The 26,610-nt window shown below is 36.6% G+C and overlaps 1 protein-coding gene and 1 non-coding gene across 3 annotated transcripts in view; one reads left to right on the top strand and one right to left on the bottom strand.

Annotated features, from left to right (window-relative positions):
- FBXL17 (F-box and leucine rich repeat protein 17) overlaps positions 1-26,610 on the top strand; it is a 471,945-nt gene that overhangs the window by 114,640 nt on the left and 330,695 nt on the right. For both annotated transcript variants that reach the window (XM_068535700.1, XM_068535699.1), the window contains one exon: positions 25,368-25,475. In XM_068535700.1, the coding sequence (XP_068391801.1) occupies positions 25,368-25,475 (108 nt within the window). The remainder of the gene's footprint in view (positions 1-25,367; positions 25,476-26,610) is intronic.
- On the bottom strand, positions 12,498-12,570 carry TRNAC-ACA (transfer RNA cysteine (anticodon ACA)). Its single transcript has one exon. It is a non-coding gene; the product is annotated as a tRNA-Cys (tRNA).

Genomic DNA, 26,610 nt, shown 5'->3' with positions numbered 1-26,610 from the left:
GTCAGAGACTCTTCTGACTGCAAGGGTTGGAATCCAGGAGAATGGTTTACAGGTGAAAAAACAGGCCTGGAGAGGTTTAGTGGCTTATCTAAGGGCAGAGAGCTGGCTGTTTTTAGAGTCAGCAGAGAGGCCAGTATTCAAAGTTTTGGCAAAAATGTTTTCATGCTTATCATGCTCTGGTTTTTTGCTAAGCACTTTCTCACTTCATGAGCACAACAGCTTTATGTTTTAGGTGCTATTTCCTGCCCCTCCCTGATAACCAGATACAAAGTTTGAAATCTATTTTTAGTAACATCTTTAAATGTGAGTTTTTCTAAGTGATTTGTCTAGGGTTGCCTTGCTAGAAAGAGGCTTTAGAAAAAAAGTGATGTGTCATTTATAAAAACCTTGGAAAGAAATTGCATTATTTCAGATTTTAAGAACTCCATTATCTGATTTTCAACCAATTCAAGACAATATAATGTGTGAAAATAAAGTGTGGAAATAAATTGACATGTCTCACATGTTAGAAATGACATCCTGGGAGGTGGAACCATAACATGTTATGCACTTGGTCAGTCTTTCCATGGACACAAACTCAGGATTCCTTGGGGTTGAACCTCAATATGCACCCAGCACAGTTCTGTTATATTCCCAACAACCAGGGAAACCTATGGCTACTGAATTAAAAGTCAGTTATTGGATTGCTTAAAAAAACCCTGAAACCTGTTCTTTCTCTTTTTTGAATTTACCTTTGAATCTGCCTAAATGTAGGGATCAATGAAGATATATTGAAAACCATATCGTTTTCATTTCTTTGTAGTATTTTATAAAATACAAAGAAAACATTGTAGGAACAACGAAATGAAAAAGTTAAAATCCATTTTACAGTGTATATGTATTAAAATATGCTGCATGAAAAAAAATATGCTGCTTGTTAAACTTTTAGGACCCTAGAACGTAACTTATTTGTATTTATAAAGTAATTATCTATATGCCACAATTATGTTCTGTCTTAATGTTTTTCAGGATTTTGGAAGAAATATAGTTCAATATGTCAGAGAATAAACAGCAAATGTGTATTGAGATACATGTATATAAACTTTTCTTCAAGATTGATTAATCTCTTTGACTACTCAACACTCTGTTCCATTGCGTTGTACAAGTCCTTTGTACATTCACTAAAGCCACAGTAAATTATTTCTAATATAATAGATATGCATATAAAGCAACATAGTTAGTATGTAGGTTGCACAGTGTCCTATTACAATAAATCTGTGAACAAGTAAAATGTATGTAGCCAATTTGAGGAGGAGGAGGACATTAGGATTAACATAAACATTGATACTAAATACTTTTCTTTTTTTTAAAATTGAAGTATAATTGACTTACAATATTATGGTAGTTTCAGGTGTATAACATATAGTGATTAATATTTTTATACATTACAAGATGATCACCACGATTAGGTCTAGTTACCATCTTTCACCATACAAAGTTATTACAATATTATTGATTATATTCCCTATGCTGTACATTACATCCTCATGACTTACTTATTTTACAAGTGGAAGTTTGTACCTCTTAATCCCCTTCACCTATTTCACCCATACCCCCTTACCCCACCTCCACTCTGGCAACGACCAGTTTGTTCTCTGTATCTATGAGTCTGGTTTTATGTTTGATCTTTTATTTTTTTAGATTCCACATACAAGTGAAACCATATGGCATTTGTCTTTCTCTGTCTGACTTATTTCACTTAGCATAATACCCCCTAGGTCCATTCATGTTTTCTGAATGATTTCCTGAAGGGCATAATTCAATACCTCTGACAGCCCTGTCTAGGAGAAAGCAGAGGGTAGGCTTGTCTTTTGTCCTTTGTTCTTACCGTTATATTTTAGCTCACATTTATGGGGTAAAAAACATATTTTTATGAAAGTTTTAAAAAATTAATTAATTTTTAAAATTAATTAATTAATTTTTAAAAATAATTAATTTTTGGCTGTGTTGGGTCTTTGTTGCTGCGCGCGGTCTTTCTCTAGTTGCGGTGAGTGGGGGCTACTCTTCGTTGCGGTGCGCGGGCTTCTCATCGCCGTGGCTTCTCTTGTTGCGGAGCACGGGCTCTAGGCGCGCGGGCTTCATTAGTTGTGGCACGTGGGCTCAGTAGTTGTGGTATGCAGGCTCTAGAGCGCAGGCTCAGTAGTTTTGGTGCATGGGCTTAGTTGCTCCGCGGCATGTGGGATCTTCCCGGACCAGGGCTTGAACCCGTGTCCCCTGCATTGGCAGGCAGATCTTAGCCACTGTGCTACCAGGAAAGTCCCTTGTGAAATTATGGCTTATGTTAAATTATTAAATATTATTTCTACAAGTTAACATATTGTCTTTGCTTGGAATACAATTAAGTAGGAATCTGTTACTCTTTAACATTGCAGAATTAGTGGTGGAGAAATTAGACAAATTTATGATTTCCATTTTCTCTCAGTGTTCGATGCATCCCTTGGGAATAAGTGATGTCTTTATGATTATTTTAAATTCTTATTGGATCATTAAACTTAGACACATCAGTGATTTAAATAGTGGAGAGGAGGAAAGCATGAGGGACAGAGTTTTCTCTCTAGGTGGGTACTGAATTAAGGAAGAAGTTATGTATAGTCAGAATTTTGGGAATTGGTAATTGATGTCTTGTTTCCTCTGAAATATCAGAGAATGTATAATTTAGCCAATTCAAGCTCAATTGAGGGAATATACTTGAATATGTTGCAAATTCTTGAAACTTTATTCCTCTTTCTTTCTTAGAAGCACAGATGGCCACTTAAGAACTATTTTACCAGTAAGTTTCTTTATAATGCACCTTGAAAGTTCTTTACATTTGAAGCTCTAGATTCTATAAAATGTATTCATACCTTAATTAATTTTTTCCATGAATTCAAAACATGAGTTTACCTAAGGATACCAATATTGTAGGAAAAGCTGATTTCATGTTTATTACTACTTTTATGTGGATACTTGTTTTACAAATTTTAAATTATTTGCCTAAATATTTCTTAAGTTATTGCTAGTCTAATTATCCTCAATAGTTAATGCTGGATGTTAGAATCTAGGAGGATGACCTACTTTATTCATTTTATCTTGCAAAGAGAGCAAAGGAGAGGGGGAGGGAGAGGGGGAGAGGGAGGGGGAGAGAAGCCATTAAATGGTGAGATAGCACTTCTGCAATCCAAAGGACTTTGAGTGGAGAGGTGGCACCTTGTTATGCTTTAACAAATACAAAAATATTCGTAAAGATTTAAAGTTTAAATACATTTAGCAGGTATGAATTATTTGAAGGCATTCTTCAAAGAACCATTCCACATGCTTAAATACAAGGATTACCATTATAGACAACCCGCTGAGGCACAGAAATGAAGATTAAAAAAAACTTCTTTTCTTAGAGTAAAATGTTCTTTCTATAATTCATATGACTTGTCGTTAAAGGGAAATTTCATGTACAGGTTGGTAAAGCTTTGCTTTTCTACATTAGTTTCAACAGTTGCTTTGAACATGCGGTAACAATTTTGAATGTTTTTTCTGAGAATGTTTTATTGACATGGTGATTTAAAAACAAATTTTTTTTTTAATTTTTTAATTAATTAATTTATTTTTGGTGCTTTGGGTCTTCGTTGCTGCACGCAGACTTTCTCTAGTTGTGGTGAGCGGGGCTACTCTTCATTGCAGTGCGCGGGCTTCTCATTGCAGTGGCTTCTCTTGTTGCGGAGCATGGTCTCTAGGTGCGCAGGCTTCAGTATTTGTGGCTTGCGGGCTCTAGAGCGCAGGCTCAGTAGTTGTGGCGCAGGGGTTTAGTTGCTCTGAGGCATGTGGGATCTTCCTGGACCAGGGATCGAACCCGTGTCCCCTGCATTGGCAAGCGGATTCTTAACCATTGCTCCACCAGGGAAGTCCCCGACATGGTGATTAGCTTTTACTTGCTGAGCTGATATATATGATTGTTCTTTAGAATCTTTTAGATCATTGTTACAGAATCTAAGACCTTGAGAAAATCCAAAGACTGTACTCAGAGGCCTCAGATCATATTCATAGTAGCTTATGCCTTTTCTAAGAATACAGGTGTAATGGATTCATCTGATGGTGGACCAGATTCGCTATGCGTAATGAGAAATTGAGAATTTTCCAATTAGAACGTAAAGAATAGCAGCAGTACCTGTTACCTAGCTTTGTGAATTAAATAGTGTTTGCCTCTCTGCTGTCAGGGAAATTCGATATCTGTAAAGCTCTCTTGAAGGCCTAGAGTTATTTCTGTGACTTTTACCCTCGTATCAAGGAAAGGCGTAGTCAGATATGTGTTTCATGTATCTTTCTATATGTAGTATAATATACTTAAATGGTATTTAGATTCTCAGGCATATGTTCACTGCCAACTTTCAGAAAACAGATGATTGCTGGAAATCACACCAAATATATTACTGTGCTTTTCCTAATTTTAGTAATTTCATTTGTACCAGAAATTTTTGAAGCAATTCAAAAATAGTGTTTTTTCAGAATTCTGTTTTTCCAAAATTTGTTATCAACATAGGATTCTGATTTAACAAAAACTTGCTGATTTGATTCTGTACTTACGATGCTTTTTAACCCTGTCCAGCTCTATTCTTCAATCACATATGAGTATGTTTCCCATTGTTGCTTAATTGCTCTGAATACACCTAAGCCAGTTTTATATCTGGTAACAAGAAAATTTCCCAGTTATGAAATTATAAGATTGGAAGAAATCTTAGGAATAAACTAATTCATAGGTACAGATTCAGAAACTTTGAAGATATGTCCAACTTGCTTTCCAAAATGCTTATGCCAATTTATACTCTCACCAGTAATGGAAAGGCGTTCTCTTTTCTTTATATCATCTCCAACACTTTTGCAAGAGGACTCAGCAGTTTTACTGCTAGGTACATATATACATAAATATGCATATCTTACAGAGGCTTTTGTACATGTTTTCAGAGACGTGCGAGAATGTCCATTGCAACATTGTTTGTAATAATTTAAACATAAATTGATAATATAACTGATAAATAAATCACTGTATATTAAAGAATTGGAAGTGGTTGAATTAATGGAGTAGATTTACATATATCTATGTCTACATCTCAGCAACATAATGTTGAATGAAAAGATAAAAGCAAATTGTAGAAGGATGTATAAAATATACTTTTTATAGAAAGAATAAAACCTGGAAAATACTACTTTATAGGATTGGTGGAATATTATTTAGCTTTTCAAAAGGTTTATATAATATGGAGAAACGTGTGTTGTGTATAACAGGGTAGAAGGTCATCTGTGATTATAGCTACAGGAGAGCGACTACATAATGCGTTTACTGTTGTGTGTCCTTTTGTTTGTAACCTGCTTGTTCTATAATTTTGCCAACTTCTTTTGGCTCATTGTCAAGGAATCTTGAGAATTTTGAAAACCAGATATTAGATTGTATCAGGACAATACAGTGTGGCTATAAGGAAGGTTTCTTTTAAACTGTTGTTTGATTCATCTGATAAGGGATCAGGCATTTATTGAGCAGCTGTTATGTATCAAGCCCTAAACTAAAGGGATCAGACTTGATTTTCCTGTTCTAACTAAATAAGAAAATAATAATAGCTAAGAACAACCGCCTCTGAATAAACATGAGAAGATTTACATCCTCCTTATTAATAATTAAAGAATTCAAAGTGAGAACACCTTGAGATCATTTTTACCTTGCAGGTTGGTGAAAATAAGAGGTGTGACAATACCTGGTAGAGAAAGAGACACTCTCTCCAATGAAAATCAGTCAGTATAGTCTTTCTGGAAGACAGTGTAGCAAAATCTCTGAAAATTAAAAAGACACATGTTCTTTCACCCAGAAGTCACACTGTAAGGAATACTGCAGATAACTTTCACATGTTTTTCAAAATATATGTACAAGGATATTCATTGAAATACTGTTTGCAATAACAAAACAAAATAGACAACAAAACAATAGATAACTTAGATATCCATCAGTATAAGATTGGTTAAATAAGTTTGTATATTTTCACATGATAGAATACTTTGCAGTTATTATATAATTGAGATAAACCTATGTATGTTGATATGGAAGGATCTCCAAGATATTATAAGTGAAAAAAGAAAGCTGCAGAACAATGTATCAAGTATGAAACTGTTGTTGAAATTGGAAAGAAAAATAAAGAGATACATATACTGTACACAAGCATATACATTAAACAGTTTTTTTGTAAGCAACTATAAGAGACTTGAGTGATTACCTTTGAGAAATGAAAGTGAAGAGAAGATGGCTTTTACTTTTCATTTGATACCTTTCAGTGCCCTTTACATTTTCTAAACTAATACAGGTTTAACTAGTATTTTTGAAAAATGCTAATAGGGTTTATCTCTGATTTTGTCTTTTTACCCTTCACCCTTATTCCTACTTTCATGATAAAATAACACCGGCTACAACAAGGAAACAAACAAAAATCAGCACGTGACCGAGTGATTATATAAAACACAAAAGCAATTATGTTTTTGGTGAGCATAGATGGTGACTGAAAAACACCCTTCAAAATATGTTGGTATTAATAGTTATTTATTGTCTTGTTAGTTTAAAACATGATGTAAAGTTCAGGACAGTAATGGCTAAAGCCAGTTGGTCATTAACTGTGATAATCACTGACCTTAAAAAGGAGAGTTGGTCTTCTAAATGATTTTCTGAGGTTGTTAATAACTGTATTTGAAGATTAATAGTTATGTTGTGATGGTGACAAGCGTGCCAAAAGACATTGGCCCCATTCATATGAAAAATTGTGTTTTTAGTGTGTAATTTGCAATAGCATTCATCAAAATTATTCATTCTTTCCAAAAGGAAAAAATTGATTGGTAGCAGTCACAGTGCCAAGGTTAGCATTAATGGTGCTGAAACATCTAAATTTCCTGGCTTTTAAACCTTTTAAAAACATTTGAAGAGATTTATATGGTTTCTTGGATCTGTAACAGTTCTTAAAAAATAATAAGGTCACTTTTTTCTTGCATGCAAAAAATGTGTTTCCTGGATGTAGAAGAGAGTTGTCAGCTTTTTCTAACTATTTTTACAATCTCTTCATTCATTAGAGTTTCCTTTTGGATAAAGGAAAGAGGAGTTAGTTTCCCTGCCCTAATGTGGTAGCCTCCACTGGGACTTCCCCTGCACTCATATTTTGTTAGTATAGGAATATGTCTAATTGTGGGCAGGTGACCTCTAATAGCATGTTTCAGAAAATACGGGTCAGATATATGTTGTTCTCAGCTCTGCACTGCTCCTCGGGGCATCTTGCTTGGGGTAGTGGATTATGAACCAAGGCCAGAGCAGAGGGCGTATCTAATGCAGGGGTGCAGTGTGCTCCCTTTTCTTTCTGTTTCTTTGTAAGTTGCACTCTTATGCAAGTTCATGTCCTTACAAAGATACCAGACAAACAGCTTCACTATTTGAATAAGTTAAATATAGAATTCTCCCAGTTTGTAATAAAATATGCATGATGCTGTTTTTAATACTGATTTGATATGTTTCTGTAAATTAACATGTTGGTACAGAATAAAGCAGTATATTTAGTAGTGTTGGGCCAGATTATAAGCAGGAATCAGCCTTCACTTTTAATCTTTTTTTTTTTACCATGGTTAAAAGTCATGTTCAGAGGTCTTATATCAGTCAGATGCATTCCTGGCTTGTCTCATACCATCCCTAGCAGGGAAAGAGACTGAAATTCTCTTTTCTTAAAGCAGTGAAAGGGATAAAACATGTCTAGACATTGTAGTGCAGGGTCAAGAAGGACTTAGGTCTCTAGGCCGCATGATCAGTGTGTCCATTTGTTAGTTGAGAAAGAGAAAGGAATAGGAAGGAGGGAGGATTAGGATGGGTTGAACCTGGCTTTGAATTTTTCTCAGCCTATCCCTGCTTGAATGTTTCAGTATCAAATATAATTTAGAAAACTCAAGAGGAGAAGTAAAGTATATTGTATTAATCCAAATTGTTACTCTTTGTCTTCCTCTTCCTTACTTCCCAGTGTTCCAAGATTTCTTTATCGCTTCTTTTCCTTTTCAAGAACTACTTGTTATTTTTCAGGGTAGGTCTGCTGGCAAGAAATTCTGTTTTTCTTCATCTTTGAATGAATGTCTTGGTTTCCTGTTCACTTCTGAAGGATATTTTTTCTGGATATAGAATTTCGGCTTGACAATTCTTTTCTTTCAGCACTTGAAAAATATTGTCCCATTTCCATCTGGTGTCCTTGGTTTCTGATGAGAAATCTGCTGTAATATTGAATTGTTTTTCACATTCCAACTATAGAGAGATTTTGCTGCTTTCAAGATTTGTTTGTCTTTAGTTTTTAGTAGTTTGATTATGATATGTTCTGGCATGTGTTTCTTTTTTTTTTTAAAGTATTTGTTTTATTTATTTATTTATGGCTGTGCTGGGTCTTCATTTCTGTGCGAGGGCTTTCTCTAGTTGTGGCAAGCGGGGGCCACTCTTCATTGCGGTGCGCAGGCCTCTCACTATTGCAGCCTCTCTTGTTGCAGAGCACAGGCTCCAGACGCGCAGGCTCAGTAATTGTGGCTCACGGGCCCAGCTGCTCCGCGGCACGTGGGATCTTCCCAGCCCAGGGCTCAAACCCGTGTCCCCTGCATTGGCAGGCAGATTCTCAACCACTGCGCCACCAGGGAAGCCCTGGCATGTGTTTCTTTATGTTTATTCTTTTGGGGTTCACTCATCTTTTTGGATATGTAGGTTTATTTCTTTAACCAAATTTGGGGAAATATCTGCCATTATTTCTTTGAGTACTGTTTTAGTTCAACATTCTTTCTCTTCTTTTTTCTGGAATACTGATGACATGAATATTACATTTTCTGCAGTCTGTTTTCTCTGTGTTTTTCAGATGGGGTACTTTCTATTTTTCTATCTTCCGTTTTAGTGGTTTTTTCCTCTCGTCTTCATTTTGCTTTTGAGACCATCCAGTGACTTTTTTCCTTTTGATTATTTTACTTTTCAGTTCTAAAACTTCCATTTGGTTCTTCTTTATTTCATCTGTTTCTTTTCTGAGACTTTTTAAAAAATTTGCTTCAAGAATGTCTGTACTGTACTTGTTTACTGAAGCATTTTTTATGATGTCTGATTTAACATTTTTGTCAGATAATTCCAACATCTGCATCATCATGGTGTTGGCATCTCTTGATCTTTCCCTGGGAACCTGAGGACAACACAGTGGTGAATTCCCTGGATTGTCTTTTTGCCTCACACATCCCTCATTGGGTCCTGGAGAAGCTAGCAACCTGGAAACATCAGTGAACACAGGCCAAAACAAAAACAAAAACAAACCTCAGGAAAACCATGCTGTCCTGCTGTTTCTAGCCAAAGGAAAAGTCTACATGTGGTTGTTTTATATATGATGCCCAGGGTTTTTTTGTTTTGTTTTGTCGTTGTACTTGGTGGGAAGAGTAGGATAATACATCTCATTCTGGAACCAGAAGAGAAGTGCTGGTGTGAATGTTAATCCCTGACGTGTGGCGAATATGAATCACGTCACTTCCTAGCTTCATGCAAATGAATAATACAAACCCCCAGAAGCCATGAATACCCTGAAGATTTTTAGAAGGCAGTAAAAGTTAAATGCCATGAGTAAAAATTAAAACATGCTCAAAACTTTAAAAATTCAACTTTGAATATCAAAAATTTAGATATATTAATTTTTAAGACATCTTAGTTAAAAATTTCAAACCTGACATTAGAAGAAATCTGATAACACATAAAACAAAGTTAACTATAATAGGTTATATTTTTATGAAAGTGACCTTATTTATGAGAAAGCTCTAATCTGATAGTCTTACCTCCATTTTTACAGAATATAAAACGGAGGTATAGAAGATTAAATAATGTGTCCAAGGTGGCCACAGTGCTGCCTAAGGCAGAGCCAGAATTTGATACCTGGATTTTTCATTCTTACCATATGTTTTGTACATTCACATCTCTGGGACCTTGTACCTATTGTTCTGAGTGGTCCTACCTCACCTCCATGCCTGAAATGATCTTTTAAAGGTCTCTCCTTTGTGACTTTCAAGATACCATTTGGTCCCCCCCACAAATGTGTAAAACTAATTGCTTTCTCTTCTGTGATCCAAAAGCGATTTTTGCATGGCTATTTTAGCATTTATCTCATGTTATTATGGGTATCTGTGTACATTACTCCTCACCACCGCTGCACATACATACATACTACACAGGGCTTTTACATACTTGATGATAAACATTTGTAAATTGAATTAAAATTAAAATCTGACTCCCAGTTAGGCACTACTTTGTCATTGCATTGCCTCCTCTAAATAGTTAATGAACTCTACAATGTTAGGTAAGGACAGATTGCCTAAGATTTCAAAAGACCAAGCCTCTTCAACTAACTAAACCAAAAATCTCATTGAACAAAGATGTTTTTCTTTTTTTTTTTTTTTTAAATTTATTTATTTATTTATTTATTTTTGGCTGTGTTGGGTCTTCGTTTCTGTGCGAGGGCTTTCTCTAGTTGTGGCAAGCGGGGGCCACTCTTCATCGCGGTGTGCGGGCCTCTCACTGTCGTGGCCTCTCTTGTTGCGGAGCGCAGGCTCCAGACGCGCAGGCTCAGTAGTTGTGGCACACGGGCCTAGTTGCTCCGCGGCATGTGGGATCTTCCCAGACCAGGGCTCGAACCCGTGTCCCCTGCACCGGCAGGCAGATTCTCAACCACTGCGCCACCAGGGAAGCCCCCGAGATGTTTTTCTTTTGATGCTTTTCTTTTTTATGAAATTCCAGAAACTTAGTTTTCACCCAGATTAACATATAATCTTTTCTCTCTTTTGCCAAATGAACCAATTTATTTGAATACAATTGTATTGAGTTTGTATTATATGAATTCTTTACATGCATAATATTTTTTAATCCTCACACAACTCAATGGGGGTAGGTACTGCAGTAACTGAGATGAGAATATTGGGATTTGGAGAGTTAAGTATGTAGCTGGTGTGAGGTGAAATGAGTGACTCAAATCTAGTCCTTGTGACTTCAAGTCTTAACCACCTAAAGTTGTAGAGATTCCTGCCGGCCCATTTCTTTTTATATACATGCTGTATACATAGCGTTTGCCAGATCCTGATGCACATATTTTGAAAACATGAGGAAGAGGGAGAGCTTTGTGGTAGGGGAGTAAGGGAAGGTGCAAGTTGTATGGCATCTATTCCTCATTCAACCCCTGGTACTTGGTTTTAATTCCTATGGTTAGAGGGAGAGGGCCAGAAACTGAAGAAACTGTGTATGGAGAGACAGACGGACATTGTGAGATGGTGGCCCCATCGGGGCTCAGGTGGTGAGGTTTGGGGCAGAACTGGGGCAGAGGCCATTGGTTCCACTTCTGCAGTGCTCTGGCACTCCCAGGACTAGGAACTTCGATGCCATGACACTGGAATGATCATAAGAGGCAGGAAAAGCCTTGAGCTCTGTTGAGTGGCTCTGCTGCAAGGCACACGGAGGCAATAGGAACCAGAGCAAATCAGCACCTGTGGGACAGCAGCTAAAGCTGAGCGCTTGGGCAGGAGCGAGGCACTACTTTGGGCATCCCAGAAAAGACTATGGAGAAAACTTAGAGATGCTAATTTCCATCAGTCAGGCTAATGGGGAATTCTAGCTCCCTAATTAGGTCACTGAAAGCAAATGTGTCCCTATTTTATAATTCCATGCAAGTGAGGTCTGGGATATATTTGATTATCGTTTTCAGACAAAGTACAGGCGAGAAGCTGTGTAATACAAGCACGTTATCACCATGTTGCCGAAGCCGTTGGCTTTGAGAATTCCTGGAATGTATCCCTCCACTAAGCATTTCATATTTGTGTACATTTAAAGTACCTTTTAATACTGTGTTCTAGATGTATGTCTTTTTTTGCAGTCCAGTTATATGTTGGAACAGTGATTCAGTGTTTTAAATTTTTGCTTTATATTTTGGGTCTAAACTAGTGAATTGGCTCTACATAGTATTATGTTTCTTAACAATTTTTTTTAAATGTACGTTTTTTCAATATATAGGGGAAATATATAAACAGATTTTCAAAAACTTGTTTTTGGCTTACCCAAGCAAAGTGTATTTAGATGCATTGTATATTGTTTTATAATACATTTTCTTCTTATTGCATGGAAGAATAAAGGCCAGGGAGAAATATGGTACTAATTTATATCTAATATTTTATAGGTTAAAATAATTTACATCCTATTTTTCTAAATTTTAAGAAAATTTACATTTTGTTTCTTAAAATTTTCTAAACTTATTTTTTAAACATTTATTTATTTATTTTATTTATTTATTTTTGGCTGCTCTGGGTCTTAGTTGTGGCACGCCGTGCCTTTGTTGCCGCGTGCGGGACCTTTGTTGCCGCGTGCGGGACCTTTGTTGCCGCATGCGGGATCTTTAGTTGCTGCATGTGGGCTCTTAGTTGCGGAATGTGGGATCTAGTTCCCTGACCAGGGATCGAACCCGGGCCCCCTGCATTGTGAGCGTGGAGTCTTAACCACTGGACCACCAGGGAAGTCCCCAAGTTTTCTAAACTTATATGAGAATTATTTAGGTTAAAATAAGAGAATCAATTTTAAAAAGCCTTCTCCCATGTTTTTTTTACCTTTTTTAGCATTTGTTTTCTGTGACAATGGAGTATTGATGTAGAACTTTGGAAAATAAGAACATAAAGAAAATTAAAATCACACACATAATCCCACTACCAAGAGGTAGTTAACATTTTATCTCCTCAGTTTTTTCACTCTGCTTATATATTTAATAGAATGATGTTTAAACTCCTAATAATTATATATCCTGCTTTTTCAATTATGTTATATTTTCCGATTTCATTAAATGTTTTAAGAAAATATGATCTTTCATGGCCACGTAGCAGTCTATCAAAAATATATTCCATCATTTAACCATTATCCTAATTTTGGTACATTTGGGAGGCTTCTGTGTTTTTTCATTACTACAAATACTGCTGCATTGAGCATCCTGGTCCACAAATCCGTCTCTTGTCTGCTGAGCCTATTGCTCAGAAGTCCCCAGATGTGCTCTTTTTGGGTAAAAATGTGTAACACCTTTAAGACTTTTATACTATAGTTTAAATAAATGTAAATAAAAATCATCTAGCACAGTGCCTGGCAAATAGGCACTCAAATACTGACTGTTAACATAGAAATTCTGCAGTATACTTGTCATTTCATCCTCAGTGATATGGTTTTTCTAGTACCTGCCTTTCCTAGATTTGACTGATTCATTCATGTATTCCATAAATGTTTAATGAGCACCTACTATCTGTCCAGCCCTGTGAAGGTATATGTTAACTTGGACTTGGGGAATGTTATGAAAATACTTAAAAACCTCCTTTGACCCCTTTTTCCTGGAGAGATGAATCTGGGTCTTGATGTTGTATAACGTGAGCTCTGCCCTTTCTGAGCTTCTGATTTAAAAAAATGAAATGAAACATATTTATACAACATAACTTTTTTTTTCTTCTGCCAAAACTGACAAGGGAAATGCCTTTTTCTCACATTCTTGTTACTGATCATGGCTTCCTCCGTGAAGGTTAAGGGTGTGGACCAAGTGGACTAGGTCAGGGTGGGTGATGGACTCGCCATCTTACTTCCAGTTATTGTGGGAACCTTATTAAAGGAGGTGGGATTTTATAAGCTGTTTGAAATGTAAGAAAGGACATTTAGTGAGCTGTGAATGCATTTGTCTGACATGATGAAAAATGTATAACCTAATTTTAGGTTTTGTTTTTTGATAATAGGTTTTCTTGTTTAAAGAATGTTAAACATGAATATGCAAGAAATGTTCTATATTCATACATTAGGGTGTTCGTATGCTTTTTTTTTAAACAGGTGATTATTGGCTCTCATTTATGATTAAAACACAGATTGTTAGGACTTTATACCTTGGTTAGATTTTATTCATCCTGGGAAGCATTTTTCTCTTGTTAAAATATTAAAGCCTAATCTGAAATATTTTCACAAACACAAGTGACTTTTTGAAGGTCGTGCTCTTGCTTGTATGTATTTTCTTTTTGCACATTATGCATCAGCCTCCCAGGAAAGAGGTGGTTCTTTGTGGTTATAGAATATTATACTTATAAATCAAACTAATTATATATTGATGAGTTAAATTCCTTATAATCACAGGTAAGAAACTTTGCTATTCTACTTATTATCTAAGACATTGGATATTTAGGAGCATTACAAAGCCCAATTTTGGTGTATATACTTTGTTGTGCTTTCCAAAGGCTTTAACAACAGTAGGAATGTACTGTCATCTCCAAGGGCTGTTAGAGTAAAATAATTTGTCAAGTTAGAACATTAAAAGTAGAATCAATATACCCTTAGAAATATAAGGTTATTTGGATTACTTCATTTTATTATCTATAATTTTAGATATATTACAAAGTACAGGTAAACTTGTTTTGTACAGTTAAACTTTTTACTTTTATTTTACTGAATGAAAGTCTCATTTAACTTACATTTTTCCATCGATACATAACTTCAGCCTGGTGAACAAGTATAGAATAGACAATTTATGTATTGTCATTTATATATATATATATATATTTGTCATTTCTATTTCTAATGGCCCAGTGGTAGGTAGGTGGGACATATCATAACAGAGACTATCATTAAATGCTGCTTTATATTCTATCAAGTATAGTGATAGGAATAAAAGTTAATTTTGTACAATAATGTTTGAAGTGCCAGCTCCATGGAACTGGGGAAAGGAAGTGTATACATTGAGTAGTGACTAATCTTTATTAAGCACTTTGTATGGTATGTGCCCAGCACATGGGAATTCTCTTGGAATGCTCACAAGAACCCCATTGGGTTTCTATCTCATTTTCACACTTTTTGGAAAACAGATAACTTCTTTAAGGTAGTAAGCTAGTAAGATGTGGAGCTGGATTGCAACCCAGTCTGAGTTCAGTGATTTCATGCAGTCAGGTAATCTTACATTTCTTTTTGAGATAAATAAAAAGTTTAATATCATTGATTTGAAATTAGTACAATAATTATATTTAAAATGCTTTCATTCCATATTATGACCAGCCAGTTAAGAAAGGGGTGACAGTGGGCATAAAAGATTCAGAAGAAACATGAGGAAAAAGGAAAGGGAAGAACCAGAGAAAGGAGGTAAGGTGACAGATGGAAACACAGGAAAGGGGAGAGGACAGCAAATGTCCTGGAGAGGAAGAGATATTCAGGCAGAGGTTGAGGAAGGAAGCAGAGAATGCCCTAGTATATAGAAAAGAAGAGAACCCAGATGGTTTGGAAGTCTAAGTTACCTTATAATGGTGGCTTTTCCCTTGCTTTGTGAATCTTAGCGTGCCTTTTGAAATACTAACTAGCTCTTCTGCTATTCAGAGTACTTCCCCTGTTTTTTGTGTTAGCCTTCTGGGACTTAAGTTCATTTCACCCTTTGCGATGAAACCTCAATCAAAGTTAGATGATTCAGAATTCAAGTTGTGTTTACTACTTCTGTTTTTTCCTGTTTTCTTACATAACTCATGATACATCCACACAATCAAATTTTGGTAAGTGATCTGTCTGGTGGATTTAATGTAGCCTTCAGTCATATTCTTATGATTTTCTCCTTATACTCTTTGAAATGAATCCTCAAACTAACCATATCTCTTAATTTAAAAGTTTTATTTAGAAATGAAATAAAGCTTGACAGAATGGAAGAGGCTTTATTTTCAGAGAATTAAAACATATTTTCGGTGATATGACCAAAGAATTAATTGTATGTTTATGAAGCAACTACTTTATTATCAATTATGTTTAAGGTCTCAAATTTAGTGCTCATATAGATTCTTTGGTTGTATTTTAAGTATATTATTATGTTGTAATGAAAAGAGTACTGGGCTCCCATGTAACCCTGTACAGATTACTTTAACTTCTCTGTTTCTTCCATTTGTAAAATGGAAATTACACCTGCCTGTTTATCTAACTGGGTGAGTGGACAGATGTATATGTGTACTAGAAAATGCTTTGTAAATATTATTGCTGAATACAACTATGGCTGTTAGGTTAGTAGATTTCTTTTTAGATTACTCCTTTCATTAATTAAAGGATGAGCAGATGCAGAATAGACTAATTGTTCTGTTTCATTTACATTACCCAAATATTGAATTTCAATAAAATAAAGCAGTATTCGTCAAAGAAACTTGGTCAGCATATTAAAGGAAAGTGGTTGAGTCATACCTAACTTATCATAGATCTTTTTAATAGGGACAAATATCTATGCCATTAGTTCTGGACCAATGTCTTTCCCTTTCACAATACTTTAATGCATAACTTATAAATCTCTTTTTATCAGCCGATCTGACTTTTCCAAACCCAGACTAACATTAAGCAAGACAGGATGAGCAAAAATCAGGCAAGGTCAAATAAGCAATCAAATGATCAGATTCTCATTGGACACTAATGGAATTTTAGACTTTAAGAAAATGATTAGTTATGAATTTCAATGCCCTTTGTTGACAAAAGGTCAGTTTTTATAAAATTGTGGTAAATTTTTAATGAGATTTTTAAATTACCGTGTTGGATTGTTATCTCTATAAAACTATACATAGTTCATTTTTCATATTAAGTCTCACATGAACATTTTTGCTGGAATGATAAGGATATTATGGCTCTGATTTTTAAAAGAGCCTATTGTTAGAGATATACTGAAATATTTACTGATAAATGTGATGTTTTAGAAGTGGATGGGGCTATTAATGAAATGAGGTTGGCCATGAGTTAGTAACTATTGAAGCTAGATGATTGGTAAATGGAGTTTTATGTATTGTTTTTTCTACTTTTTTATATTTTTGAAATTTTTCATAATAAAAGAGTAAAAAATTTTACTGTTTTGTGCTTCTGATTTGCTTAATGGAATAGTTGTATCATGCTAATTAAAAGTCAAAGTTGTATTAGGAAATACGAGTTCTTAAATAATCCTTATTTTTCTCATGATATATAAAAGCAATACATATTCTAGCTTGCTACTGAAATGATAACAGGTGTATAATGATATCAGGCGTACAATAGCTTAAAATGTTTGAGAAAAATCTTATTTGTAATAATTGAGTATAATTTTTAGTCATATTTTTGTCTTCTTTCTACATGTACTATGTAATTATGGCATATATATAGAAAGTAATAATTCGTTGACTACTGCAAATGATTATATTAAAGTAGTGATCACACCTGTAATAAATGTTTTTTCTTATATCTTTATTGGAATATAATTGCTTTACGATCTTGTGTTAGTTTCTTCTGTACAACAAAGTGAATCAGCTATATGTATACCTATATCCCCATATTCCCTCCCACCCACCCTCCTTATCCTACCCCTCCAGATGGTCACAAAGCATCGAGCTGATCTCCCTGTGCTATACAGCAGCTTCCCACTAGCTATCCATTTTAAATTTGGTGGTGTATATATGTCAGTGCTATTCTCTCACTTCATTCCATCTTCCTCTCCCACCTCCCCCAACCCCACCGTATCCTCAAATCTGTCCTCTACGTCTGCGTCTTTATTCCTGCTCTGCCACTAGGTTCATCAGTACCGTTTTTTTAGATTCCATATATGTGCGTTAGCATACTGTATTTGTTTTTCTCTTTCTGACTTACTTCACTCTGTGTGACAGACTCTAGGTCCATCCACCTCATTACAAATAACTCAATTTTGTTCCTTTTTATGGCTGAGTAATATTCCATTGTATATATGTGCCACATCTTCTTTATCACACTTGTAATAAATGTTTAACGTTTACTCTTCTCACTAGATTGTAAGCTTCATGAGGGCAGTCTGTCTTAATCATTGTATGTAACACAGTACTTGGCACATAGTATTTGCTCAGTAAATATTGTTGTCTGACCACAGTTTAAAAGAAAACGATTTCTGTTTAAATAACATTACTTTAGATTTCTTTTTAAAATTTACTAACGATATGAAAATTTTATTACATAAAGAGCATAGTGAAAAGGTCTTAATGAAATGGTTTATAAAGTGAATCTATACCAAGTGCTTTGTCTCCATATTTAGCTATTTCCTTTGATATGATCAGTACCAATTTGTTTTGTGTTTTTGTTATACTGTTTCAAAGGAGGGGACTTTCTAGTGCATTAATTGTAAGTGTACACTACACCCTGTGAAAAATAATACAGAAAAACAAAGGAAGGTGAAAATGAAAAAGAATTTTTTCATAGAGTTTGAAGACTCCACTAAAGCAATGGAGAAATTTTGTGTTCCATTTTAAAGCTCCTACAAGTATAATGTATGGTCACTTGGTATCTAAGTAAAATTTCTTCATTTGGGACTTTTATCATCACAGTACTTCACATACTAGTTCTTTGTTGTTAGACGTGGCTGCTTTCTGACTCGGGCACGTGGCTAGGCCTCACTGAGGTACCCCTCTGTGTGGTGTGCTACTGTTCACGTGGGGGCAGGGACCCTGCTGCAGCCATAGTCCACTGGCAGCCTCTCCGAGGCCAGAATATCCCTGTAGCTGGTCCTGGGTACACCTGCTGGATTTTGAAGTACAACTTTCCCTTTATCACCCTTCCGTTAGAGTCTTTAATGAATGGCTCCATCAATTATGTGCCTGCAGTATGCCGGAACTCAAGGGGACCTTACAGTTTTTTAATCCCTATATGACTAATGTTACCAATAAAATAGATTCCCTCCCTCCCTCCCTCCCATATCAAGTCATAACCATTCTACCAGGCTTTCAACCCTCCGTAGTCTAGTCACCTCTTCAAACTTGGTTTCGGATCTAGTCAGAAGGTCCTGGGAAACTGAACTAAACTAGACTGGGATGCAGTACACAGACTAAAATATTCCCAGGGATCTCGCTAGTAGTCGTGGCAGCTATACTTGTTCATATCCCAACCTGTCTCCTCTCTGCTCTCTGTACCTCGTCTTCACACTGCACTAGTACTTGACATGAGGCATCGTGCATATCGTAGGTGCTCAGATGTTTGTTGGACTAAAGGGATTTAAGAGACTGAGCAACTCTGAGTGAAATAAGCCCTTTACTATAAATGTGCTTTCTTCAATTTTGAAGGTATTGCTGATTCTAGCCATTGACTACTGGGGTCACTTCTCTTCTGCTTTCCTAAACCAATAGGGGATACTTAGACAACCAAACTCTACTCCAGCTGACTTCTGCCCAGAATCATATGACTCTTCTAGTCTGATGCATTTTGCTGAACTGGAACACATAGAAATGTTATTGCCCTTTGGTTATAAAGCTCGGTTAGAACCCAGCCTAAGCAGATTGCTTTATGGTGGCTTTATTTTGCATTCAGAAGGTGAGGGCACCCCATAGGCCCACGGACCACTCTGGCTGAAAGACACGAATAAAAGTAATGAGGTTAGCATTCTTCCTGGAAAATTCTTTAGGAAGTAGACTCACTATGTCCTTGATCCCTGTTGCTCTTTGTCCTTGGAGGTGGAAAGAAGGCCTTGAACTGGTCCTAAAGTCCTAAGTGAAATTAGGTAGTCACCCTGCTCATTTCCTCCCATTAGTTTTCCAGTTCACTCCAGAATCAAAGTGCTGCTGTTTCTTTCTTTGAAAGCTGTATATCCCATTCTTAGCCATGGCTTCTTTGTGGCACTTGGAACCAATAAGACCAACAGATCAAATTTTCTTAGCATTAAAAAGGACTTGTTTTCCAACATCAAAACAAGGCATTAACATGCATCAAGACAGGACTTCATTCATTCATTCCTTTTCATTTTGGAGCCCCTGTTGTGTGCCAGACCCTGTGCCAAGCACTGGGCTTAGCACAGTGAATGGGATAGGTGGGGAGACCACCACATAGTGAGCAAGGGTAGGGGGTGGTGGGGTGATGAAAACAGGTGGAAGAGTTAGGGAGGAGTCAGATTATGCAGGGCCTGGTAGGTTATAGAGGAGTTGGGGTTTTATTCTTAGAGTAATTGGTGCCATTGGAGCATTTTCAATGGCGGACTGACATGATCAGATTGGCACTTAAAAAGATCACTGTGGCTTGATGGGTGGAGAACAGATTTGCGGGGTCAAGAGTGGCAGAAAGAGGTCCAGTGTGCAAGCTATTGAAAATGTCCAGGAGAAGGAGGACATGTCTTGGACCATGGTGGTCTGTGGTATCAGTACAGAGATAGCCCCATGTATACCCAGGGCCATCTTCAGTACTAATATTTGGAGGGTCTAGTTAGTTGTGAATGTTAGATTTAGTTATGGGACTGTTTCTGGATTGATTTCATAAGACTCTTTAAGAGAACATATTAAAAGTATATATTTCCGGGTCCTGAATTAGTAGGTTTGGGGTGAAGTCTAGAGGAAACTTTTTTTACTGAGCAAGGTCACAAAATACTTTTATATTATTTAGGACACTCATGTAGGATTACACAGAACAATTCTTTAATGCCAGCAGTATAAAAATGTCCAAAGATTGCTCCACCTTTTTAGAGTTAATTCTACAAATTCCTTTCCTCCCCAGATATGCTAGCATCATTTCCAAAAGTTAATCTTTCAGTGCAGATTGCAAAACGCTTTTCATTGACTCAGTCTTACTCTGATAAAGATAGATCTCTCCTCCCATGTTCCAAGAAAACTTTGTCTTAAAATAAGAATAAATTGCGTCTCTTTATTTAGAATCCTGAAATTTTTGTAGAAGCTTCTCCCATCCTTACTTGCTTATTCTTTAATTTTAATCCTTTTTACGTGAAAGTGCTTTCTTGGATTATCAGTTTCTACTTACGTGGTTTTGTAATTCACTACCGTTAATCCAGCTTCTTCAACACGTCTGAATTAGACTACCCCAACCCTCTCCTATGCTTTCCTCTTTTGGGAGGGTTCTCAGGATATACAAGACTATCACGGCATTGGCAGCACACCTAGTCTACCTATAGGAGATGAAAAAAGTAATCAAGGGTAGCACTTCTCTTAAGTAAATTCTTTAAAAAGTAGACCTAATGTGCCTTGATCCTTTTCACTCTACTTCTCTGGGGCTAAAGGGAGGGCCTTAAATTTGCTTTTGAGTGAAATTAGCACCATGAAATAAATCTAGTGTGTATAAGTTAAAGGGCATGGGTTTCAAAACCTAAAAGACCAAAGTTCAAAGCCCCATTTTGCCACCTGCTAGTGATTTGATTTTGGGAAAGTCAATCTCTAATAGGCTTATTTTAGTCACCTGTTAAATGGGGATAATGTTGCCTCTCGAGGCTATTATGAGGATCTCCTGTGATGCATAGAGAGGACTTAGCTTGGCACACAGTAAGGCCTTAGTAAATATAGCCATTTTATTGTCTACTCTCTCTTAAACTCTTTGGCTACGAGTACCCCAAACCTCAACAGAGTGAGCTGTGTCCAGAGACTGAATCTCTAGATTCAACAATTCAAAAACATAAAATTTGTAAACAATAACTCTCCAAGCAAAATTAGTGACCGTGTACGGCTCACCTTCTGTTCTTTCTCTTTTTTCTAGCCCAGAATAGTTTAGTCATGTATGAACACTTCTAACACAGTGGCTATTACATTTGCCCCATTTTAGAATTTTCTAGGCCTATTGTTTCTACCTCCTGGAGAGGTTTCTCTCTTGTAGCCACATTTGATCTCACAAGAAACCACCCTCAAAGGATTTCTGAGTGCAGCTTTCAAGAGCTTATGAGAACTAACATTTTCCTTTTCCCTCTGCCCCCTGTGTTTCTGGTTATCATTTGCTTAGGGTTTAGCAACTAGAGAAGGCCCCCTTAAGGTTCACAAATGGAAGCTCTACAGGAATCTTTGTGTGTGTTTATATTATTGAGGCTTTTCATGGTTCTTGTGACTCTGAAGGCACAATAGACATTCCTTATCACCAGGGCTTTTCCAGCTTGTAACACTAAATGCACTTGCATGCTTTCCATGCCGCTATAAAAGTATGGGCTGCCTTTTAGAATGCCAGCTTAAGGAGACGGTCTTCTCTACCTCTGTCATGTGAAGAGATGACACTATTGAATCTGAGGTTCATCTTCCTCTTTCTCTCCATCACAGCTTTGACTAAAAGATCAAAATCTGCTTTGCAAGCTGATCTCATTCCCCCCCTGATTTTCCGATACTACTTTCCAAATCCTGAGCCACATTTCTCTTTGCATACGAATTCTTTTCTACTGCCTGCTTTTCCCACAGTCGGTGAGTAAGTATGATCCTTCAAAATCAAACCGTTCCAGGTGTCTTTTCAACAAATAGCGCTGGGGCAATTCATATGCAAAAAAAAAAAAAAATGAACCTTTCACCTTACTTCACACTATTCACAAAAGTCAACTCCAAGAGCACCATAGACCTAAATGTTAGAGCTAAGACCACCATTAAGGAAATGAAAAGACAAGGCACAGAATGGAAGAAAACATTTGTGAAACGAGTATCTGATAAAGGACTTGTATTCAAGTTATATAAAGAACTCTTACAACTTAATAAGAAAACAACCCGATTTTGAAAATGTGTAAACAATTAAGCTTATACTTATCACATGACTCAGTAATTCCACTCCTAGATATTTACACAAGAGAAATGAAACATAATGTCCATACCAAGACTTGTATGTGAATGATCACAGAAGCATTATTTATCAAAGCTCCAAACTGGAAACAATTAAAATGTTTATCAACTGGTAAACAGATAAACAAAATGTAGTATAGTCCTACAGTGCAATTCTACTCAGCAATAAAATGAGCCAACTACTGATACATGTAACACCAAGGATGAACCTCAAAAACATTACACTAGTGAAAGAAGCTAGATACAAAAGACTACTTATGATAGAACTCTGTTTATATGAAATTTCTAGAAAAGGCAGGTATGGATGTGTAAAGCATGTTGTCTAGGGGTGGGAGCTGTGATTGAACTTATGGGCATAAGGGATAAAGGGAATTTTGGGGGTGGTGCGTTGCAAGTGTTCTACAACTGGATCCTGGTGTTGGTTGCACAACTGTTTAAGGCCTTTTATTAAGTCTCCTAAAACACATCTAAGCCTACTAAGAGTGCTTCTATACTCCAAGGACTTACTCTGGTCTTGTTTGGCTGATAGCACTCTGTTGATGCTGGAGGCTCCTCCGAGCTCTCTTACTCTGATTCCTTGAGCTGAAAGAGAAACACCCACCAAGCACATCTTAATACCTTTTTTTCTTCTCTCTGAAAGCTCTAACACCTTGGACTTGAGCTTTCTTGAGTCCTTAATCCTTATCTGAATTCCTCTTCCCCCTTTTGAAGATGGACCTAGGAGAGGCCTGATGTTAGAGTGAGATTAGGCAGGGTTATTTAACCAAATGGCCATAGTTATTTAACCTTTGTTCTCTCTCATCTTCCCCCCCAACCCCACTTTTTAATAGAAATTTGTTTTCACTAAAGCTTCAGGCAGTTTTAGTGCCTTAAATATTCTTTGTTAACATAATGTTTTTAGAAAGCTGAGTGTCAGGAAGGCCCATTTTTAATTTATCAATGGCACCCTTACTCTTAATCTGCTGAAGCATACTTTACTTTTGAGGGCAGAATTAATCTTTTATCAGACGTACCATGGATGCTGTTGGTTTCATTATTTTAGGAGAATGTTCTTGTGTTGTTTCAGAATTAATGCTACCCACATACGTTTATATTCCAATATCTATTCAGAATAGATAAGGAAGATACAAAGTAAGAGTCACCCATATTAAATTTAATGCAAAGGAGATGCAAGTCACTGCTGTTTGAAAAACTAACAGTGGTGTTTAACTTGTTGATTTCATCTTGACTGTGAGGAAAGTGAATCTGAAATTAAGCCTATGATAGAGAATATTTGGACCTTCTTTTATAAGCTACAACTTTGTGGAACAGTGAAGAAAATGTTAGCACAATTATAAGAAGATAATTTTATACATGGAAAGTTTTTGGAGGTTGAGGGAGACAAAAAAGGAATTTCAGTCTGCCCTTTGTTTAAAGCAGGGCCACGTAGAAATGCCAAAAGCTGTCAGTGTAACTTCTTTGCAGCTCTGGGGCCTCAAGTTTTCACATCCCTAAGAGTCACTTAGGGGCTTGTTAAAAATACAGATTCTTGGGCCACATCCCTTTTGGCTCTGAGATTTTACTAAACTCAGGGGATTCTAATATGTATTACGTTAGGTAAGGTTCTTCAGAGAATCAGAGTTAGTATGAGGTGTGTGTGTGTGTGTGTGTGTGTGTGTGTGTTTGTAAAAGAGATTATTGTAAGGAATTGGCTCATGTAACTATGGAGGCTGAGAAGTCCCCAAATCGGCATACTGGAGACCAAGGAAAGCTGATGGTGTACTTCTAGTCTGAGTCTGAATGCATAGGAACCAGGAGAGCCGATGATATAAGTTCCAGTCCAAGTTTGAGTCTAAAGGTAGGAAACTGGCGTCTCAACTTGAAGACAAGGCAGAGAGAGAGAAAGAGAGAGAGCAAATTTTCCTTCACTCAACCTTTTTGTTCCATTCAGACCTTCAACGGATTGGATGTGACTAAGGCTGAGTGGTCACCTTGGGGAGGGCAATCTGCTTTACACAGTCTACTGTTTTAAATGTTAATCTCATCCAGAAACACCCTCACAGACATACCCAGAATAATGTTTAATCAAATATCTGGGTGCCTCGTGGCGTAGTCAGGGTGACACATAAAATTAACCATCACACCATCCAAATCTGAGGAATTGGAAGCAGTGAGGGGCAAAACCAGATTTCTTGGAAGAAACACTTGTAGGGAGAAACCTTATAAAGAGACCGTTGTTGCACCTTAGGAAGCAGTTGTACAATTTCAGTTATAAAAGATGTCCAGACTAGGCAAATTCATAGTGACAGAAAGTTGCCAGGGGCTGGAGGCCGGAGTTGGAATAGGGGAGTGACAGCTAATGGGTGTGGGGTTTCTTCTTGGGGTGAGGAACATGTTCTGGAATTAGATATTGGTGATGGTTGTACAACTTGTGAATATGCTAAAAACCACTGAACTGTTCCTTTTGAAGGAGTGAATTTTATAGTTTGTGAAGTGTATGTCAATAAAATATGTACATATCTATTGAGAGAGATGCGAAGAAGTGGAGGTAGATAGTGTTGACATCTCTGAGACATTTTCTGTGAAGAAGTAAACAAACGTGGGGTGATAGAAAGGGATGTGGGGTTGAGGGAGGATTTAAAAAAAAAACCACAGGACATATTGCAGCATGTCTGTATATGGATTCAAATGATCCATTGGAAAGGGAAATATTAATGATGCAAGGTAAGGCAGAGGGAATTTGCAGTAGCCAAATCCTTAAATTCACTCACTGTAATGCCATCTTGACTTTCTTCATGTCTCTTCCCTAGGTGACAGATCAGTCGGTGAAAGCATTTGCTGAGCACTGTCCTGAACTTCAGTACGTTGGCTTCATGGGTTGTTCAGTTACTTCTAAAGGAGTCATTCATCTAACCAAGGTAGGAACCGTGGCTACGTCTCCTTAGTTTTTCCGAGTATCATTCATATCAGTGCCCTAGCAATGTTATACGTACTTGAATGAGGACTACTCAGACCATTATAGAAGTGTAAGTTGTGTTTGGTAAAATTAAAATCAGTTTAAGGCAACAATACAAAATCTATCCTTTCTGAAATGGTACATTCATTTAAACAAGAAACTTTTTTGCTTTTTCATTTGCTAATGACTATGAAATATATACATGAAAGAAACTGATATATATGACAGAACATATTGAGATGTTAATGTATTGTGTTAGAAGATATTTTGATGAAAGTGTTCACTGGTCACATATCATTAGATCTTCTGAGCATTTGGCTTTTAAGAAGTGAATATGGTCAGTGCATATGATTAAGCGAATGTATGTCAAAAATTAACTTTATAGTTCAGAGAGTTTACTTATATACCAAATATATGAAATCTCATATTTTAGCAATAATGAAAATACCAGTTCCTTTGTAATCTCTCCCTTTCAATGTGTCATCTCTGCTGTTTTTCAGAGTTCTGAAATAATTAGGAGCTAATTCTTATATACATGCTTTAGAAAACTGGCTACTATAAAACTTACTTGTGTGTTATCTGAAATTTGTCAGGTCTCTTCAAGCTTACAGTTCAGCGGGATATAATGTTTTTCTTTCTTCCCAGGAAAAGAGCAAATGTTTACGAGTTACCTAGAACTATGGCAATAAGGCCCAGTGGATAGGAGTCTGGGCTCTGTTGTCAGCTTGTGTTTGAATCTTGGCTCTGCCATTTATTACCTAAGTGAGCAAAGTATTTTTCAGGGAATTAATTGAAGTAATATTTGCAAGATGCTTGCCTCAGTATCGAAACCACAGTAAGTGCTAAGTAAACTTTAGCTACTATTATTAAAATAGGTGCTACAATATCTAAATTGCTGGAAAATCAGAGCAGACTTTGAAAAAAAAATCAAATCACTGTTCTAGTCTAGTGTATCTGAAACAGAGCCTGTGGTTGTTCTGTGTCTTAAATGACTGATCAGCTTTAATTATATTTTGAGGATCAGAACCTAAAGCCAGCAGAGAGGATAGGCACGTTATTCTCTTATTGCTCTATCAAAACATCTCAGTGTAACCAAG

Source organism: Eschrichtius robustus, chromosome 2 (genome assembly GCF_028021215.1).
Source record: "Eschrichtius robustus isolate mEscRob2 chromosome 2, mEscRob2.pri, whole genome shotgun sequence".
NCBI classification, from domain to species: Eukaryota; Metazoa; Chordata; class Mammalia; order Artiodactyla; family Eschrichtiidae; genus Eschrichtius; species Eschrichtius robustus.
This window is presented reverse-complemented; position numbering and strand designations above follow the sequence as displayed.